Raw genomic sequence first — 14,704 nt, forward strand, 5'->3', positions numbered from 1 at the left:
TCAGTGGTGCTGGAAACTTTCTATCCATTCAAGTAGTGAATCCAGCTCTCCGATAGCCTTCACTGCTCCTGATGCCTGATCAAGCTGAAAGAAAAAAAAAAATCTTTAATTTTCCAATTTGTTCTGAATGTGGGGGAACGAATCTGCAGAATTTGGTGAAATATATGTTAAACTGAGCTGAGAATGTAAGTATTGTCAGATTAAATAAAATATTTAATAACCTAAAATATAAGATAAAAATGTCATGACTGATGGGCGTTAAAAAATCGGAAGAAATATGTGAAGCTTTTTTACGGTCTGTGTTGGCAGACCTAGTTATTGTATGTCCTGTCAGTGAATTATGTCTCTTACCTTGTCATACGTGGTTTGAATGCCACTGAGTTTTAGTTTGGTATCTTCCCCGCATTCACAATGCGCATTAGCATGCTTTTGGACAGAAACAGTGACATGATTAGATCAGTCTGCCAAAAGCTTTCCAACTACATCTCTCTGTCTCTATTCCTGTGCTTACATCTGCCCTTAATCCTTCACCAATATTCTAAAATACACATAGCCTGATTTTAATTTACAGTTGATTATTGATACATAGATAATCAAATTTGAACGTCCATTTATTCGCAGACAGGTATGTAGGTCAGAGTCAGTAAAATGGAAACAATAAGAAAAGTCCCAAATATTGTAGTTTACAAATTTTTATGACTCAGCAGTGTTTTAGTCAAAGACCCTCTGCAGGGATTTCTGATGCCATTCAAATGCCAAGGAAGGTCCTTGACATTGACCTTTTTTAAAAGATTTGTGAGTTACAACAGTGTGTTGGACTTTTCCATTTTTTTCCAGTCTTACAGATAAAACCTTCTTTAATTAGAAGTGTTACTTACACACACTCGCAGGTCCTTGGTGATACTGAGGAAGGAGTTGGCCAGAACGCTGGTGGTTCTGCGATGTAGGGAATGACTGCTGGTGTAGTTGATAAAAACCTTATCCATATAGAAGTGAAGGAGCTGCCTGAGAAAACAGCAACTTTCTGTAGCCTAATAATGGGGAAGACACATAAATCACAGTTTTTTTGATAGTCTTATGTAATATATCATTAGAGTATTAGTAGACTTAGGTTAAGGTTAGGGTCTTCATATTCTTAAACGCTATAACCACAAATAACTAAATATTACAATACATAAAAACTGTTCTTATGAATATTTATAAGATGATATAACATATTATAAGTTTTTTTTATAATGCATTATGCATTCATTATAATGCCTTTACCCTTATAATGTATTATAAAAATAGGCTTCATAGAAAGTGTTACCAAATCTGTTTAAAAAAATAAAATGTTACCTGTAAACTGTGCATCATATCTTTTCTAAGTAATCTGACTGCCTTGTGATCATCTCCTGAAATCTGTCAAAACACAAGATATTATCAGATTGCTTTACCGTTGTACTTATTACATAACATCAAACCACAGACGCAATAATGAGGCCACCTCAAAAATGGCTTTGTTTACATGTGATTTTCTTTTCTCTGTTTTTGCCAGAGATATGATTCATCAACTTGACAAAGAGCTGAAGACATTGGCAGGAGTTTCCATGGGTTGCCTGAAGTGTTCCTTTTGCTCTTTTTTGCTTTGTCATGCTTAAAAGTCATTGGCATGTTGAACCCAAAACCGAAACATGAAAAAGCTATTGCCACATGCTAAAATAAATCTATAACCTGTTGGTTGACATGTCAAACCTGTCAAGAAATCCCATTGACGTCATCACCAATGACGTCGTTGTTATGGTGGGAAACTGACTTGGCACATTTATACATATTTAGCATGCATCAAACCACCAGCAGATATTTTAACAGAAGGAAATGCTAAAACTAATGCATAACTAAGGCTAGACTGTAAACGTGCTCACCATGCTTTGCCGGATGTGCTGGAAGTGGTGCCTGAGTTCATGCGTGTGTATGTTCACTTTGCAACTGCCTAAGTGAAGTCTCCGAGCCTGAGCTGCATCCCATAGACCACACAGCATAGTGCATACAAACACGCTATATATGACGAACGAGTCCTTCATTATGCTACTGACAGTTCAGCTGAGATAAAAAGAAAAGACAGTCAAACTTAAGCATGTATGTGCTACATAAATGTAAAAATGTATGCGTCTTGTATAGGATAAAACAAATATGCTATTACCTGGTGAGGTCCGAGGTCCAGGTGTTCTTCCTTATACAATGATGTGCACCTTTGCATGGTGATGGCAGGTGCTCTTATAGTGGGATAGGAGGGGAATTTCGACAGGTATTCCTTGATTCTCTTCTACCTCCCATTACAGTAAAAGGAAGTGCATGTCTTTGCAAGATCATTAATTCATCACTATTGGCGTGAAGGGATGAAGGACTTCCGTTCAAACAATTAGTGACGTACATAATCTTACTATACCTGTAGTGGCATGTTATACTGTGTAGTAGTGCAATTATATATATTATACACTGCCATTTAAAATTTGGGGGTAAGATTATTTAACATTTTTTGAAAGATGTTTCTTACGCTTACCAAGGCTGCATTTATTCAATCAAAAATACAGTAATATTGTAAAGTATTTTTGTAATGGCAAAGCTCAATTTTAAGCCATTACTGCAGTCTTCAGTGTCACGTGATCTGTCAGAAATCATTCTAAAATGCTGATTTGATGCTAGATATTTCTACTTATCATCAAACAGTTAAACTTATTTGTTTGTTTTTTGTAATAATGTAAAAGTCTTTGCCATTAGTTTTGGCCAATTTAAAGCATCCTTGCTGAATAAACATTAATTTCTTTGAAAATAAATTTTACTGAACCTACTTGTGATATTATTTTGTCGGGAATTAATAACTATTTGGAATTTTTGTATTTACATTTTAAAAATGATAAATAATGACTTTTCTGAATAATAATGAGGAAGAAATATTGCACTCTGCTTTTACTCATCATTTCATCATTTGGGTATTCTTTATTTAGCAACCTTCATTTAAAAGGCAGATTACTATATACACTTACCACAGGGACAGTCCCCCAGGGGCCTTCTTGTGGATAAGGGACTCGATCAAGTGATAAGCATTTGTCATATCACTTCCGAAATTTAAACGTAGGACTTTAGTACAAGCTTTAGCTTTACCAGCATCTCAAAATCAATGCATATGATAAAGACTGACTGAAAAGTCAGAGTTTCTTTTCTATCAAGTGTTTTTTTTTACCTTTCAGTGCAGTTCACATGAACAGTGCGTAAATAAAATTTCCTTTAGTGACCAAAAATCATTTTCATATTTGACATTTAGTGGATTTAAATTCTTTTTTTTTTTTTTTTTTAACTTATTTCCTTCCTACATTATTGTGTTATGTGACAATGTTTGTTTACTGGTTATGTCATAATCAAATGACCAGCATTGCTTGCTTTTGGAAGTACATGATCCAATAGAATGCTATTTCTGCTACTGTTGTGCTCCATTGACAGGAAATAAGTTCAGACTTTTCTTGCTCTGTTTCCTGATGCTGCAGGCAGTTTGTTTTCATTTTTTTCCTTCCTAACAAAGGTTGCTCTGAATGTTTGCCAATCAAACCAGTAATGCAGCAATATAGGTAGCTGTGTGTGGAAACGCTTTGCCCAGCAAGGAAACAAATTACATGAAATACTTGTTAGATTAATAGTTTAAAATGTTAAAGATGTTGAAACACTAAATTTGCATTTGCAGTCAGTGAGCAGGAAGGGAATACACTAATAAAAACTAATAATTTATCATTTGAAGAGTGTATTCCGAAAGTTCCACGTTTTCTATGTACAATTTTCATAATTTATCTACATTTATTGTTTGTTTGGTTTTACAATTCTTTTGTGTGTGTATATTGGTTATTTGGTATGTAGCGTAAATCATTTAGAGAACTCAGTATAATTTGTATTACTCAATATGAAGTACAAAATTCCCACAAGGTGTCAGTATAAACATAAAAGAAAAATGTGCCATGTAAATTTGACTTTTGAAAAGTAAGAAAAAAGTGGTTCTTTTAAGAACTGTTCACTGAAAGATTATTTTAAATAACCCATTTTTTCTATGGCATCTTTGTGAAAACCCTCTTTTGGAGCCTTTGTTTTTAAGGCTGTATTGTAAATTCTACAAAAAAAAGGCTTGTTGCCTAGTTTTATTGTTGTATTCTATGTTGTGTTATGTTATGTGAAGTGTGAAATATAGCATGCAAATTCTACATATTCTACGAGTGACTTTTTCAAAGTATGTTGAAATGGAACATTTTATTATATACCTATTTATATATAAAGAATACTGACACAAGATACAGGCAGGACTACATACAGTACCTTAAAAACAAAGGCACATTAAGGACATTTTCAACTACACAGTAGTTACGTTATTCCCCCGTTTATCATTTTGTTTCATTGTATTTTAATCTACCCCATATGGATCAATATATTCCTCAACTGTAACTACGCTTGTTGTCTGTCGCACAGTAAGTCCATTAATGTACCTTTATTTTTAGGGTTTAATTAATTCCACTCAGCCATAGCTGTTGCTTCTGTTTTGTATAATCACACAGAAACGTTTAATGCAGAATACTCATGCTCAGTTGTATTCAAGGCAGGAAATTCAATAAATATGATGCTTTGAAGGTTTTTAGGTTATACAATGAAACATTCCTGAACATAAAGGGAAAAAATTGCATTGTTTAAAAATGCATTCTTTACTTGTATCTCTGGTACTGTTTAATTCAAACAGTACTGTCAAGTAGACAGGAAGGCCTGGTTGTGCACAGGCATTTATGAATCTGTTCATCACTCAAACCATCTTACATTACTATAGCATAAAGGTGTCTGAAGCACATGATGACATCTGAGGGGATGGGAGGACTCAAGTGATTGCCATCCAGACGCAGGTATCTCAGTTTGGGTGCTCCATTCTCATCATGCATGTTGAAAGGGTTTGAAGGACAGATCTCAGTGCCGTTTAAACCTGCAAGACAAGCAAATGTGTTATTTTGGAGAAAATGTTCTGTGGCACAATAACAAATTGAAGTACATACTCTCAATGTTATTGTGGTTGAGGTGAAGTTGCTCCAGCTCGGAGTTGAACAGGGGAATAGTGCTCAGCTTGTTATGGGACAAATGCAAATCCAACAGCGTGCTGACGTTGAATACCAACTTTGGAAGACCTTTGTCACTAAGCTGGTTGTAGTTAAGTCTCAAAAAGGCCAGGTGTGTGAAATCCTTAAAGTAATCCTGTGGAATCTCCTCAATGTTATTTCTGTCCATGAACAGTTGGAAGACGCTCTTTGGTATATTAGCAGGCATCTTCCTTAGGATGTTGTGGGCCAGGTTGAGCTGAATCAAGTTCTTCAGATCTTTGAAGATGTTCTTACCCAAGCTGCTGTCGCTTATCCTGTTGTCATGCAAATCCAGAAGCGCGAGATGTTTCATCTTGCTGAATGCTCCTGGAGGGATCTTTGATATTTGGTTGCAGTTGAGTTTAAGCTGCTCCAGACTGGCCGGCAAGTCATCAGGCACCTCCTTTAGCTCGTTCCTCTGCATATAAAGGTAAAGGAGGTTTGGAAGCTTCTCAAACACTTGTTTCTCCACCGAACGGATGCGGTTATTTCCGAGATTTATCCACTTAAGCTCAGTGCAGTTTTTGAAGGGGTCTGCGGTTACTTGGTCAATGTAGTTGTTCTGTAGGTACAGGTAGTGGGTGCGGAATGGGATGACCGGGACCTTCCGGAGGTTGCGGTTTTCACAGTACAAGGCATTTGGGTAAGATGGTGGGCAGAAACACTCTCTGGGGCAATCTGGGAATTCAGAGGGGGGCCCTAGGATCGGAGGGGGAAAGTCTGTGGGTTCCTGGGGTTCGGGCTCAGATTTTGGGGCAGGAGGAGATGGTTTCTTGGGAGCAGGAGGTTTCCTGGTGGTAGATGGACGGACAGGCTTTGGTCTTGGTCTTCGCTGGCCACAGACATCTGTGATCAGAAGAAGGACAAGAAGAGAGCAGTATGCAAGCCCAGCTTTCATGGTCCTGAACAGAGAAGCAGCAAGAAAACATTGTAATTTTGCTTTATCCTCTGCTGATCAGGTCTTTCACAAATAAGTTGCTTTTTTAAACAAATAGTTAAATAAGACTATTTATTTGATTTAGGCTTTAGTTTGATTTTGGAAGATGGTAAATAAGTCAATTTGATTGTAGATTTTGGTCTCCTGGAAAATCAAGAGCACTTTTTTAAAACATCTTTGAGATCTCTTTTGAAGTTCTACAGGAGACGTGTCATGTTTCTGTGATTCTGTTTCAGAGCTACAGACTTTCAATTTTTGCTGTCAACTTTGTCAAAGCATGCAGTCGTGTAGTCTTCCAGTTTGGCAGGATTATTATGACTTCTACAGACACTGGGAAAAAAACCAGCTCTAGATTTAGAGGTTTCTCTGCACAGGCCTCTGATAAAGACTCTATTGTGCAATGTAAGACCTAGGAAAGAGTGAGTCCTAATGAGGGAAACAGGCTAAACACCCAGGGGAGCTTAGAGGAAGCCAATGGCTGGAAAAGTTGCAGCGTTACTATGCTATCTGCACCTCTGTGTGTCAGTTTTGCTTAACAAATACCACAGATTATTGCTGATTGCTGGAACAACAACAACATTACATAATTACTCAGAGGATGCTTATAAATCTAGATCAAACAGAGTAGCCAACCCACTTAGCCAGAAATGTTTTTAGGATGTTTGTCATTAGTTAATAATTAAGTTAGTTTGCTGGCAGTAAAAAGTATAAAGATGGGTCATGTTGCTTGATTTTTTTTTCAGACAATATGAACTCATTTTTTAAAATAGTTTTTTCATATAACTCATATTTCAAAAACTTGTTTTGTTAATAATGCCTTTAACCAGGCCAGACAGTCTCACTGAGGATTCTTTATCTGTTTCTTAACTCCTATATCAAGGGGAAAATGAGACAAAACTACCGAATGTCACATTTTACCATTAACCGTTTCAACACATACATGTTTTACCAAATAAAAAGAACAGCACTTTTAGAGTTCATCCCACTCATTAATGTGAGCATAAGAATTGGGACAGTTGAACATAAGGCAGATATAAAAGATTAAAAGCTATTATTTAGTTGCAGATCCCTTGCACACAATCACAGGAGGGAGTCTGTGACCCATAGACATCACCAGACTCTTGGTCTCATCCTTTGAAATACTTTTCCCAGCCTTTAATGCAGCCAATTCCAATTGTTGCTTGTTTTGGGGAGTTTCTGCCTTTACTCTCCTCTTCAGCTGCTGAAATTCATGTTCAATCAGATTTAAATCTGGAGATTGACTTGGGTAATCTAAGTATTTCCATTTCTTTGCCCTTATAAATTCCTTGAGTGAACTGGCAGGGTGTTTTGGGTGATTGTCCTGATGCAATATGAAGCACTTCCCAATGAATCTGGTGGCATTTTCTTGAATATTAGTAGGCAAGATGGTTTTGTATCCTTCCAAATTCATTCTGCTACTGTCATCATACATCAAGTCATCAGTAAAGTTGAGAGGGCCTGTTCCAGAGGCAGCCATGCATGCCCATGCCATGACAACACCACCTTCTGGCAGTTTTGAGCTCAGTAACTTTGGCGATTTAACTTCGGACCAATCAACCCATGGCTGCGATGATGAAGCTTTCACTCCTAAAGGAATTCATCAAGAATCTACGCATTATACATGCAGCAGGACACTTTACTCAGCACCAACAAACCAGTGCAAGTAACCACTTGTTAACTATTTAGATGCGCTTCTAGGCTTTGACCCCTTTTGATTAAGGTGATGTATTTTTTGATGGTTCTAACAGTTTGCGTTTAGCTGATGTGCAAATCCTTCCGTTATGCTCTCTCTTGTGCGCGAGTGCTCTCTCTCTCTCTCTCTCTCTCTCTCTCTCTCTCCATGCCTTCCTTCCGTTGGCATCTATGTTTAATTTGTATATGTTTGTGTTTAGTTCAATGTTCCCCTGTAGTGTAGTTTAATAAACATCATGTATTAATGAGGAAATACATTTTTCATGGCCAGAGAAATAATTTTCCTTAGAGTCAATAGACGATTAAAACTGTCCATACTGCGGACAAATATTGTACTATTAATGCTACAGTTAATTCCTGAAGATGAATATATAATTGATAACAACCCGTTATGATTAATTATGTTAATCTCACTTTGAGCTAATTTGCTACACCATGCTTTACAGATGAGGCTGTATGCTTGGGATCATTTGCAGTTACCTTTTGTTTCTCCACATTTTTGCTTTCCCATCACTTAGATAAAGGTTCATCTTTGTCTCATCGGTCCATAAACACAGTTACAAAACTCTTCTGGCTCACTTTTGTGCTTTTTTGCAAACTCTAATCTTGCCTTTCTATTTTTGGTGCTGGTCAGAGGTTGGCATCTTGCTGTGTAGCATCTGTAATTCTGTGTCAAAGTCTCCTGAGGACAGTAGATTGTCAGAGCATCACCCCAGCTTTCTGGAAGTTGTTGGTGATTTTACAGACACATCTTTTAGGGTTCATTTTCACAGCTTTTATGATTTGTCTGTCATCAGCTACTGTTGTTTTCTCAGCCGATCAGGTCGTTGTTGATTGCTGGTGTCGCTGGTGGTTTCCAAACTCTTGATTTCTCCATGCCCTTTGTTTTTGCTATAGCTCTAATTGACTTCCTCTTTTCTTTTGTATCCAAATTGCTTGCTTTTCTCTCAAAGTCAGCTCCCTCATCTTCATCCTGGTTTGTGTCATCATCGAATGCACATTCCCTGCTTTTAATATCTGAAGAATTAATGCAACAGGACACAGATGATCACTTAGAAATACCTGAGAGGCAACTGTTCCAATACTTATGCTCACATCAGATAGAGGGATGAAACTATAAAAGTGCTGAACTTCTTAGCTGGTAAAACATCTGTGTTGAATCACCCAATAATAAAATGTGACATTCTGTAGTTTTGTCTCATATTCATCTTTTAATCATATTTGTAAATGTCTTGACTCCACAGCCAACAGAGCAATTTTGTCTTTACCATTCCAATACTTTTCTTTTGGAGGACACTGCATATATATATATATGAAAGCTCTTAATGAGCTCTTTCTACTGGAAAAAGTATTGTCTTCCATGAGTGTACAAATTTTTATTATAAACAATTAAATTCAGTACACAAAGTCAGATCAAACTGGTAAAATTATGCTAAAATTTTTGTTTTGGCTCTCCTATAAAGTTGGTGAAATGTCACTTACGCCTTTCTGATTCTCAACCATCAATATGATTAAAAGCTTCAGCAATTCATTAACAGTCTTGTTGAACTTGAACTTTAATCCAATCCCATTACAAATCAAGGACTTTTATAATTTACAGTTTTATGCCACATCTCATTTGGGTTTATGTCTGTACTTAGAGTGGAAAAACATTTTAATTTAGTTTTTTTTTTTTCTGGCTTTTCTACTTTGTAGTCACATGTCTTTTAGATCATTGTCTTGATTACCTAACTGTGCTTCAGCTTCCATTTTTTAGAGAAGTGCCCAGATGTTCTCTTTTAGGAATGTTCTGATACAAAGCAGAATTCAATGGCTTTTTTCAGGGTCTTCATAAAAGTGATTTTAAACCACACAATATTTTGGCAGGTTGACTACTGGGAAGTGATCTCAAGTTGAAGATTATTGTTCTTACTCTGGTTCAGTGGAAAGAAATGGTTTTGTAAAATAAACAGACTGATAAATTTCAACATCTTTTTTTCTGCCCTGAGCTCCCATCAGGAATTTCCTTTGATCCCTCTTTTATACAGCACTTGTGAAAAACATAGTGCTGGAAACTTGATGGTAAAAATCAGTGAAATGATATTAAGCAGGGTTGATTATTTGGGTTAATAAACCTAGTGGGTTAAAACATGTCTACAGATGTAAACACTGTGAGGCTTGTTTATACTGGGTTACGATTGTCTAATATTAGATTTGATTTGATTAGGTGGGTCAGATCCTAAAAATATCCCTGTTCAACTCCATTGTTTAGCCTAGACGAATCATTTCACTGGAGAAACCAGATATGTTATGCGTCCTATGCAGAGACTCACACCCAGGCACAAAACAAGGAGCAGTGCATCGGGTCTGATGCATGATCACAATCAGATGTTTGGCTGAAAGTGCCTGGCTGGGTGTCAGCTGAATGGTCATGGAGAGCAGGTAGCAGCGCTCAGGCCTTGAGAGAAAGGAAACCTGAGAAAGCGTTGATTTGTTTAGTTCTATTCTGCATGCCTGCTTTAGGTGAGGTGCAAATGAGAGTGAGATCCTATCTGGGCTTTCAGAAAAGCTGATTTATTCAGAAATGCTGACTGACAAAGCTAAATTAAATTTGTGACCATATAAGGAGATTTAGGTCATTACTAGGCATGAGACAAATGCATAATAACAAAAACATGTTATGAGTCAGTGCTGGCAAGACTCAAAATAGGAGGGAACTGTTGAGCTTTAAATTTGGTCGAAAGATGTTAAAAAGACAAAAGAGGTCTCTGGGATATATCAATTCTGAACCAAGAGAATAATGGTTTTGCCTAGAAATGAGATTCAATGGATCAGAAACATTACAGGTCTGCTAGCTAGGAAGTTGATATGATTAATGAAAATGTCACGGAAAATCAATAAAAAGCTTCTCCTGACATATCATATAGTTTGAGGAATGTAACAGATGCCTAATAGAATCCCTATAGCCAGACTCTGCTATATACTGTTGGGTATTTTCATCATTGTGTTTTCAGCTGGTTTCTCATGTCTTAAAATGTTCACACTTTGATAGATCAGACAGGAGGATAGACCTGGACAGGTCAAAGGACAGGTGAACATTGCATAATTCATGATTGTTTTGTTACATTACATTTGTTTTTATTATCTTTTTATGCTTTTATTATTATATTTATTTATTATATGTATATTTTTATATTTTATATTATTACAAATTATTTTAAACTATTTTTTAATAAGTAGTTTAATTATTTAGTTTTTCTACCTGCTTTAGCACTGCAATTCAAGGTGTTAATGTGAAAAATCTGGACATTTATTGAGCTTTAAGAAAGTGCAAGAGTACCGGAAAGTACTGAGTGAACAGCCAAAGTAATCATGTCATTAATTTATAAGCTTTAACATAATTTTTATAAGTGACACTTGGCTAGAGAAAGCAGACTTAAGGACTAAAGTAATGGCTAAATTCATGTGCCATTTCTTGCCAGCATCCACAGATTTCCTGATTATTTTGTATGTATTTATCTTGCTTGTCTCCTTAGAGACTCATTTATGGCTGTTTTGAAGAAACAAAGGGTTTCTTACCTGTTGCTGGTTCCTGCCCTCGTTTGATGAATCCTCTTGCTGTCACTTCACTCTCACAGAGTTCTGCTCTCCCACCTTGCTTTCTCCTCTTCTCTCACTCTGTTTCTTTCCCCCTCTTTCCTCCGTACTTCCCCTGTTCTCCTCTGCTAAACAGGCTGCCTATTGGGTTGTTCCCTCTTTTCCTTCTGAAGGTCAACAATTCTGTCTCCCTGCCCCGCCTTCAGGGAAAGTGCCTCAAATTAAATCGAAACGTCCATCCCTTAACACCGGGATCTGCTCTCCCCTGCTGTACACACTGATGCATGTAAATGGGTGTGTATGGAGGACTACAGGGCCGGTGGGACAGGGTGGAGATCAGTGCAGAAAGCGTGGGGTCAGAATTCTTTCCAGCGCCATCCTCTGCCTGATCACGTGCTGGGATAATTCGTTAAAATCATGTGCGTTTTATTTAGTTTAGAACCACAGAGTACTGGATAGTTTCCTATTTTTTGCTTTTTGCATACTTGGGTGGTGTATGCCTGATTTTCTCTAAAGTAAAAAAAAAATCTCATCACATGATCTCCCTTATTTGGGATTGTCTGACTGTGATTCTCAGTGCTATAGGTTTTAGGTAACCTCTTTTTTACAGTTACTTTTTCTCTCTTTCTTTTGCTTTCGGGCCTTGTGCAGAGAGCTGCAGCTGCAGAGCAGTGGTGACGAGATGTGAAAAACATGCTTTTTATTCCCATTGAAACCTATTTATCTCCCTCACTCACAATTGCGCATTCACACGGTGTGGTCAGACTCATGCTTACATTTTAAACCCAAAAGGACTTCAACATCTGGAGGAGCGACATCTGTGATATAGCCTATGTTGTTTTAGGATTGTAAGTTTTAAGAGCTGCAGCACTCTGTCAGTTGCAGGTTTTAAAATGACTGTTTAGTGTTGTCTTCCTCTGAGATCGCTGGAAATGTCCCAGATTTGCACATCTGTGCTAAATGAGAATCATAGATTCGTGGGCTGTAATTGTGGTCAGCTTCATTCAGGGATTGATTGGAGCACTTAAACAGCCTAGAGACCTATACCGGCCCATTTCAACCCACCACAAAAACCCACCCTATGTTAGCTATCACGCACATAATAATGTTATAATCAATAAAAAGTTAACATAACATATGATTATGAGAAATAATTTGTCACTGTTATTAAAAACTTTGCAGCTTTGTGATACAAAGACCTGTGAGAAATGAAATGGCCATTATGGTAAAATGTCACAGTTGTGAGAAATAAAGTCATTATAAGACATTGTCACAATTATGACGAAAAAGATTACAATGTGAAATATAAAGTTGTAATGATAAGAAAATGTCAGTTGTGAGGTATAAAGTCACATTATAAGTGACTTTTCAGTTATGAAGTTATGATGAAAAAAGCAAAATGTGATATAATGTATAAAGGCCCAGTATAAGATAGTATAAGAGAAAAAAAATCATGATAGGTATAAAGTCAAATTCTAGGATGATGCGTCACAATTACAATAAAAAATCACACATATATAAAATTGCAGTTATGAGGAAAAAGTCAATTGTAGCGTTTTTAAATGACGTAATTTATAAAAAAAAAAAAGATTTAATGTGATGTGATTGTCAAGAAACAGGACACTTCTACAGAAATAATAGTGTCTAAATAAACAAACTGGGGTGCTTTGGGTTGCATTTATTTTGTGTTTTTCTTTGTCCTTTTTGTTGAAGAACTGTGCTATGTGAAGAAGTGTCTCTGGTGCTGGTCCAGTTCTGTTTTTAGGAAGATCACTTTCGTATGCTGTGAGATCTTAGGGATGTTAGGGAGTTGCCCCTTTCATTTCAGTCTTAAAACTCATTCACTCAAATATCAGCGTTACAATGGGTGAGTTTTTGCATGCCGTAATGACTCTTACTGAGTACTGTACATGAGTCATTGTGATATTTACCTTGTGAGATAAATTAGGTCAGATTTTGTGTATATCTCTGCCAAGACTATATTATTAAGCCGTTATCATTGTCATCTGGGAAACCTAAAGTTTGTTGTTAATTAAAAAGTAAAAGGCAGGAAAGGGTGTAACTGGAGTACCCTTTTGGCAAGGAAATGTCTTTCTTTCCTCATACAACTTCAATTTATTTGCACATCAAGCTTAATTACATGCTTTAAGATTTATTGCCAATAGCGCAGAGTGAAAACAAGCTAGGTTAGTCATACTTATGGTGTTGAACTTAACTGTGTGTATCTGAAACAAATTCACTCATATCGTTCTTCTAATATTGCTAAGGTGAGAAGGATTTCATTTGGCATGTGCTTGACAGATGATTGTGTGTGTCTGATGTCTGCAGTCTTGCCATCTGGGTTGATTTTATTGTGTGTGCTTACACACATTCACAGGCAGACACAAATGATTGACACATGTGCAGGCGCAGATGCATAGTATGTGTGAATAATGCAATCATTAGGGCGAAGACTTTGCTTTCTGTTTTGATGAAAAAATTGCATATAATTTTTATTTCATTGTATTACATCATGCTTAACAAACCAAACATTACACCATTTAATTTTGCCACCCAGAACAAAATTTTGGATCAGAAGCAGATGCTTAGTCACAAACAGCTTCACCACCCAGCTTTTTCCTCTGGTTTTGAATTAACGAAGTGCCACTGGTAATGCAGTTGTGGCCACCACAAGCATTTTGATGATGTCTATGGTGGAGGTCTGGTAGATGTAATCAGACTGAGATTCATTGGGATCTTTGCTTACCAAGCTCTTTATCCACCCGGAGGGCCTGACACTAATAACCACCACAATTTGCCAAACCCCCTTGGTAGAGTATTTGAACTATCAGAACTATCAAAATATCAGAGCGGTCTCCTACTGTAAGTAATTGCACCTGAAGAGCTCATCAGAGTTTTTCTGGGAAGTCGGCCAAGTAAATAAAGCTAGAGCTCATTACCTGATCCATTCATAGCAGAATGTGTGAAAATGCAGTACGGTCAGTGCATGTAGATTTGGCATATGTTAGAAAGGGAAAATTGAATTTATAGAATTATTCAGCAATTATTGAGGAGCGTCTCAACTACAGAACACAAGATCCAGCGGGCATGGTTGGATCCAGATGCAACTCTTACATATACCTCCATCTTACATATACCTAAACCTACCCATCACCACCCCCTGATCCCTAAACCTACCCATCTCCACCCCCTAGATGTGGAACTAACCACACCCCCAGGATCTTGTGGGCTGCAGTGAGCCCTACTTACAATTATTGTGTAATTAGTATTGTAGCCGACTGGCGTAAATATGCTCTACCGCTTTAAGGGAAAAAGTCTGGCACTTTTATAATAATTATAA

At 37.1% G+C, this 14,704-nt stretch overlaps 2 protein-coding genes across 2 annotated transcripts; both read right to left on the reverse strand.

The window, feature by feature from the left end:
* On the reverse strand, nt 1-2,063 carry LOC306856622 (interleukin-20-like; the record flags this gene model as incomplete). Its single annotated transcript, XM_079395977.1, has 5 exons — nt 1-84; nt 352-426; nt 879-1,031; nt 1,339-1,401; nt 1,905-2,063. The coding sequence occupies 5 exons, from the start codon at nt 2,061-2,063 to the stop codon at nt 1-3; spliced, it is 534 nt and encodes a 177-aa protein (XP_079252103.1).
* A 2,189-nt stretch (nt 2,064-4,252) lies between these two features.
* LOC306856580 (prolargin-like) lies at nt 4,253-11,666 on the reverse strand. The gene is made up of 3 exons (XM_079395942.1): nt 11,347-11,666; nt 5,058-6,040; nt 4,253-4,987 (listed from the first exon to the last, which is right to left on the reverse strand). The coding sequence occupies exons 2-3, from the start codon at nt 6,034-6,036 to the stop codon at nt 4,824-4,826; spliced, it is 1,143 nt and encodes a 380-aa protein (XP_079252068.1). The 5' UTR covers nt 6,037-6,040; nt 11,347-11,666; the 3' UTR covers nt 4,253-4,823.
* Between the last annotated feature and the right edge of the window lie 3,038 nt (nt 11,667-14,704).

This window comes from Barbus barbus (genome assembly GCF_936440315.1).
Source record: "Barbus barbus genome assembly, chromosome: 37".
Lineage (NCBI taxonomy): Eukaryota > Metazoa > Chordata > Actinopteri > Cypriniformes > Cyprinidae > Barbus > Barbus barbus.

Excerpts from the sequence above, each read along its gene's own strand:
- LOC306856580 (XM_079395942.1), bottom strand. The coding sequence starts at position 6,036 with ATGAAAGCTGGGCTTGCATACTGCTCTCTTCTTGTCCTTCTTCTGATC. Across the intron at positions 4,988-5,057 it reads CAACCACAATAACATTGAGA|GTTTAAACGGCACTGAGATC; the intron begins GTATGTACTTCA and ends CTTGTCTTGCAG.